The sequence below is a fragment of the Grammomys surdaster genome, unplaced genomic scaffold (genome assembly GCF_004785775.1).
Source record: "Grammomys surdaster isolate TR1022 unplaced genomic scaffold, NIH_TR_1.0 110700, whole genome shotgun sequence".
Lineage (NCBI taxonomy): Eukaryota > Metazoa > Chordata > Mammalia > Rodentia > Muridae > Grammomys > Grammomys surdaster.
In genome coordinates this window covers 1,315-7,134 of record NW_021611188.1, presented here as the reverse complement: position 1 = coordinate 7,134, position 5,820 = coordinate 1,315, and the positions used below count along the sequence as shown (strand labels likewise).

At 40.2% G+C, this 5,820-nt stretch overlaps 1 gene segment (V, D, J or C); it reads right to left on the bottom strand.

Moving 5' to 3' along the window:
• Positions 1–4,916: 4,916 nt before the first annotated feature.
• Positions 4,917–5,405, bottom strand: LOC114635512. The segment is given in 2 exon segments: positions 4,917–5,245; positions 5,329–5,405. Coding segments are annotated over 2 exon segments (375 nt in total).
• Between the last annotated feature and the right edge of the window lie 415 nt (positions 5,406–5,820).

Sequence of the window (5,820 nt, the reverse complement as noted above, 5' to 3'; positions counted from 1 at the left end):
CAATGCCAGACCTCAAGCTGCATTACAGAGTAATCATAATAGAAACCTCATGATATTGGTAAAGAGACAGATGGTTAGATTAATAAATAGACTCAATAGATTCATAAATAAACCCTCGACCCAATCCCAGAACTCACAGAGAAGGCTGGACTTTGGCGAGATCTAACATGCCCAGGTTTGTAGGTGAGGAGGCGGTAACATTCCCTGCTGCCCAAACGAGAAGTAACTGGGACACCCAGGAACCCAGGAACTCCCTAACAGCAAGTGGCACAGGTCCTTTCCTGACTGTGCCAGTGGCCTGAGCTGACCTAGGGAGCCAGGTCTGTTCCCAATCACAGAACACACAGAGAAGGCTGGGTTCCCAAGAGCACTAACACACCCACAAACATAAAAATAGGATCACAGGATCTCTTGGTCACACCAGGATTTAAGGATTCCAGAAGCAGTCTGAGTCCCAGGAGCTCTTGCACCAGGATCTCAGGATCAAAGGATTTCAAGGACAGCTGTTCTCTGATGAGTTCTGATACAACCAAGATAACAGGACAGCCAGGCTCCAGGCAAAGACAGTGAGTGCAGGTAGCAATTGAAATAACCAGATCACTAAAGGTAAGTACAAGAACATAAGGAACAGAAACTAGGTATACTTAGCATCATCAGAACCTAGTTCACAAAACATAGCAAGTCCTGAATAGCCCATCACACCAGAAAAGCAAGATTCAGGTTTAAAACCACTTCTCATGTTGATGATAGAGGACTAAGGTGGACATAAATAACTCCCTCAAAGAAATATAGCAGAACACATGTAAACTTGTAGAAGCCCTTAAAGAGGAAACACAAAAATCCCTTAAAGAATTACAAGAAAGCATAACCAAATGGGTGAAGGAATTGAACAAAGACATCAAGGACATAAAAAAATGAAAGTAGAAACAGTACAAAAATCACAAAGGGAGACTGCACTGGAGATAGAAAACCTAGGAAAGAGATCAGGAGTCATAAATGCACGTTTCACCAACAGAATACAAGAGATAGAAGACAGAATCTCAGGTGCAGAAGACAACATAGAAAACATTGATGTAACTGTCAAAGAAAATGCAAAATGCAAAAAGATCCTAACCCAAACATCCAGGAAATCCAGGACACAATGAGAAGACCAAATCTAAGGATAATAGGTATAAAAGAGAGCAAAAATTCCCATATTGCAGGGCAAGTAAATTTGTTCAACAAAATTATAGAAGAAAACTTGCCTAACCTAAAGAAAGAGATGCCTATGAAAATACAAAACGCCTATAGAACTACAAATAGACTAGATCAGAAAAGAAATTTCTCCCATCACATAATAATCAAAACACCAAATGCACAAAATAAAGAAAAAATACTAAAAGTGGTAAGGGAAAAAAGGTCAAGTTACTTATATAGGCAGACCTTTCAGAATTACACCAGACTTTTCAACAGAGACTCTGTAAGCCAGCAGGCCCTTAACAGATGTCATACAGACCCTAAGAGAACACAAGTGCCAGTCCAGGCTACTATACCCAACAAAACTCTCAATTAACTTAGATAGAGAAACCATGATATTCCATGACTAAAACAAATTTACACAGCATCTTTTCACAAATCCAGCCCTGAAAAGCATAATATAGGAAAAACACAAACACAATGAGGAAAATTATACCCTAGAAAAAGCAAAAAAGTAATCTTCTTCCAAGAAATCCAAAAGAAGAAGGTACACAAACATAACTCTACCTCTAATAATGAAATACCAGAAAGCAACAATCACTTTTCCTTAATATCTCTTAACATCAATGGACTCAATTCCCCAATAGAAAGACATAGACTAATGGACTGGATACGTAAACAGGACCCAAGGTATTGTTACATACAAAAAATTCACCTCAGTGACCAAGACAGGCACTACCTCAGAATAAAAAGCTGAAGAAAATACACCAAAAAGGAGTCAACTGCAGGAAATAGTCAAACTGAAGGTTGAAATCAACCAAGTAGAAACAAAATGAATGATACAAAGAATCAACAAAACCAGGAGCTGATTCTTTGAGAAAATCAACAAGATAGATAAACTCATAGGCAGACTAACCAGAGGGCACATAGACAGTATCCAAATAACAAAATCAGAACTGAATAGGGAGACATAACAACAGAAAATGAGGAAATTAAAAAAAATCATCAGACCCTACTACAAAAGCCTATACTCTCAACAATACTGAAAAATCTGGATGAAATTGACAATTTTCTAGACAGATACGAGATACCAAAGCTAAATCAGGATTAGATAAACAACCTAAATAGTCCCATATCCCCTAAAGAAACAAAGGCAGTCAATAACATTCTCCCCAGCAAAATAAAACACAGGAGCAGATGGTTTTAGTGCAGAATTCTATCAGACCTTCAAAGAAGCCCTAATACCAATTCTCCTTAAACTATTCCATAAAATAGAAATAGAAGAAACACTACCCGATTTGTTCTATGAATCCAGAATTATGCTCATACCTAAAACACACAAAGACTCAACAAAGAAAGACAATCTCAGACCAATATCCCTTATGAATATCTATGCAGATATACTCAATTAAATTCTTGCAAACTAAATACAATTAATACACATCAAAACAATTATCCATCATGATCTAGTAGGCTTTCTCCCAGGAATGCAGGGATGGTTCAATATACAGAAATCCATCAATGTAATCCATGCTTAATATGAGACATTTAATCCCGGTGCTTAGGAGACAAGCATGCAGATCTCTGAGTTCAAATTCAGTCTTCAGAGCAAGTTCCAGGACGGTCAAGCTTAGACAGTGAAGAAGTTGGAAAACAGAAAGCTTGTGATTATATAATAGAACAAGTGGACCATGTTCCAGCCCCAGCATGCAGCAGAACTCAGCAGCTTCAGTCATGTGGCTCTGGCTTTTGATTCCAGAATAGAAGCAGTTACATGGAAAATTAATGCTGGTTAGCTGGAGCTAAGAAATTAGTGGTGATTATGAACAGACCAGCATCACTAGCTTGAAATCTTCTGGAAAGAGTTTCCTGAGAGGACAAAAATAGGTGTGTTTTAGAGATAGCCAAGGTTGTGACTTGCTACAACTGTGCTTGGTAATGTGTAAGAGGCACCCAGATGGTGCTGATTTTGAAGGCATGAAGGAATCATGAAGAGTAGCTGAGGCTTGGCACAGTGAGAGCCCATAGAAGGGTATTGGTGAAGGTTCAGACTCAGTTGTAGTTGATGGACCAGGACTAAGGGGTCATGCAAAGGATTTGAGGCTTGTCAAAATGAAGAGATCCTATGAGAGGCTATCGGTGAATCCTAGTGCCAACAGAAGTCCCCAGTGTATTGGAGATGCCATTACAATGGGATGATCACTAAGAACAGCAGTAGCAGTGGAGTGGTTCAACCTTAGCTTAGAGTGCTACAGAGGGCAGAGCTGGAGAAGTGACACCAGTCCTTAGGAAGAGTCCAGAAGATCACGTGTGGGTCTCAGACATTGAAACAACAAGCTCTAACACTGAAGTTGCCTTGAAGACCTCAAAATATTCGAGATGCTAGAGCCATCGTTTTTCTCCTGAGAGAAGCTGGTTAACAAAGAGTAGAGTCAGCCCAGAAGAAAGAAGTTTGTTGCACTCAACAAAGATGAAAAAGGAGCTGGAGATCTGAAGACTGTTTGGACATGAGTCATGAAGATGCAGAGTATGGAGTTTGCAAAGCTGGTTTCTTTTCTTGCTTTGGGAACTACAGTTAAGTAATTGAAAGAATCTTAGAGGAGACTTTGAACTTTGGACTTTTGACATTGTTGAGACTGCTATATACTATGGGGACTTTGGAAGTTGGACTACATGATTTTTCATTATGCTATGTTTAAGTATGGCCCTCATAGACTTAAATGTTTGAACAAGACTATTGGGGCGAAGGAGTCCAATGTGATAGTTTGTGTATGCTCAACCCAGAGGGTGGCATTATTAAACGGTGTGGCACTGTTGGAGAAGGTGTGTCACTTTGATTGTGGGCTATAAGACTTTCACCTGCCTGGAAGCCAGTACCCTGTTAGCACCTGCCAGATGAAGGTATAGAAGTCTCAGCTCTGACTGCACCATGCATGCCTGCCTGGATGACACTAGACTGAATGTCTAAAACTGAAAGCCAGTCCAAATTAAATGCTGGTCATGGTGTCTTTTCACAGCAGTAAAACCCTAAGACATATATAAAGCCAATGAGAACTAAATTCAGGATTGCTGTAGTATTCACTGGACAGCTCTGATTTCTAACCTTTGTCTCAGAGCCTTCATTTCCATCTCTCCTATAATCATCCTCATTCCACCCTCAGAAGACTGTTCAATTGGTCCCTGCAGAAGAGATGCAACTATGCATTCTGGTATAAATCTGTCTTATATTCTAAGAGCCTGGAACCACACAAGCCTGCCAGACCACACAAGCAAGGTTGTCAAAACATGTAAAAATCACTTAAGACTTAAGACTGAGAAAGGGCTTTTTTTTTTTTTGCTCAGAATTTGGTGGGATTTTACAGATTAAATTCATAGTATACTTATTTCCTACCTATTCCGAAGAAAGTTCTAGTCTTTCTCACAATCCAGAGATAATTTTATCATGCATAATCAGTTTCCTTCTTTTGATGTTTTGTTAAAGAAGAAATATGTCAACAGAGGTGGTCACTGATGACAACATAGACAAGATATGGGCTATGTTAGTAGAATCCTAAGTCAGCATCATGTAATTCATAGATGTCCTTTTGCAAGTTGACCAAAGCAAAATAGGTCTCAAAAGAACAGACACAAAAATGGACATTCCAAGTTCCTGCATCTGAGTAATTCTTCAAGCTAATCTTCTCTGAGTTCCCTCAGACGCAGGGCAGCTTGTTGCTTCTCCTCCAAGGTTTCTGACCTGCTCAGGATGTGGTTGTCACACTGTGTCTTGCACAGAAATAGACAGCAGAGTCCTCAGATGTCAGGCTGCTGAGCTCCATGTAGGCTATGCTGGAGGATTTGTCTACAGTCAATGTGGCCTTGCCCTTGAACTTCTGATTGTAGTCAATACCACCACTGTAAGGATTAATCCATCCAATCCACTCAAGACTCTTTCCATGAATCTGCTTCACCCAGCTCATCAAGTAGTTGGTGAAGTCATATCCAGAAGCCTTGCAGGACAGCTTCACTGAAGCCCCAGGTCGCACCAGCTCAGCTCCAGATTGCTGCAGCTGAACCTGGGAATGGACACCTGTGGAGAGAAAGGCAGAATGGATGTCATTGTCACATCAGTCCCTATCTTCTCTTCAGATTTGGAACTGTTGATACCCTTACCTGCAGTTACTGACAGGAGGAAGAAAAAGATCCAGCTCCATCCCATGGTTATAGTCAGTGTGTTCAGGGACAGGGGAGAAGACATGGATCATAGGTTGTTTTCAGGGTGTGGATCCCTGTATTTACTGCCTTAGACTGAAGTAATTTGCATATTCATGAACAGATTATTTCTTTGATAAATACCTAGTGCAGCTGCAGAACTACTAGAGAAAAATGACAGAAAAGGCACATAGGCCAGGCAGCAGCATACTCAGGTCCAAGTCCTAATCCTCTCTGAGGAAATGCATCCCACACACTTTCTCTGAACCCTAGAATGATACTTCTGAATGTAACTACTGGGACAAAACTCTCAATAGATTTTTGCCCTGAGTCTGTTGCTCTACTCAGGGTGATGATAACATGTTGATTTACAGATTATGGACTGTGACAATGATGATGATGATGGTGGTGGTGGTGGTGAAGAAGATGATGATGATAATTGAAATTTCTAAA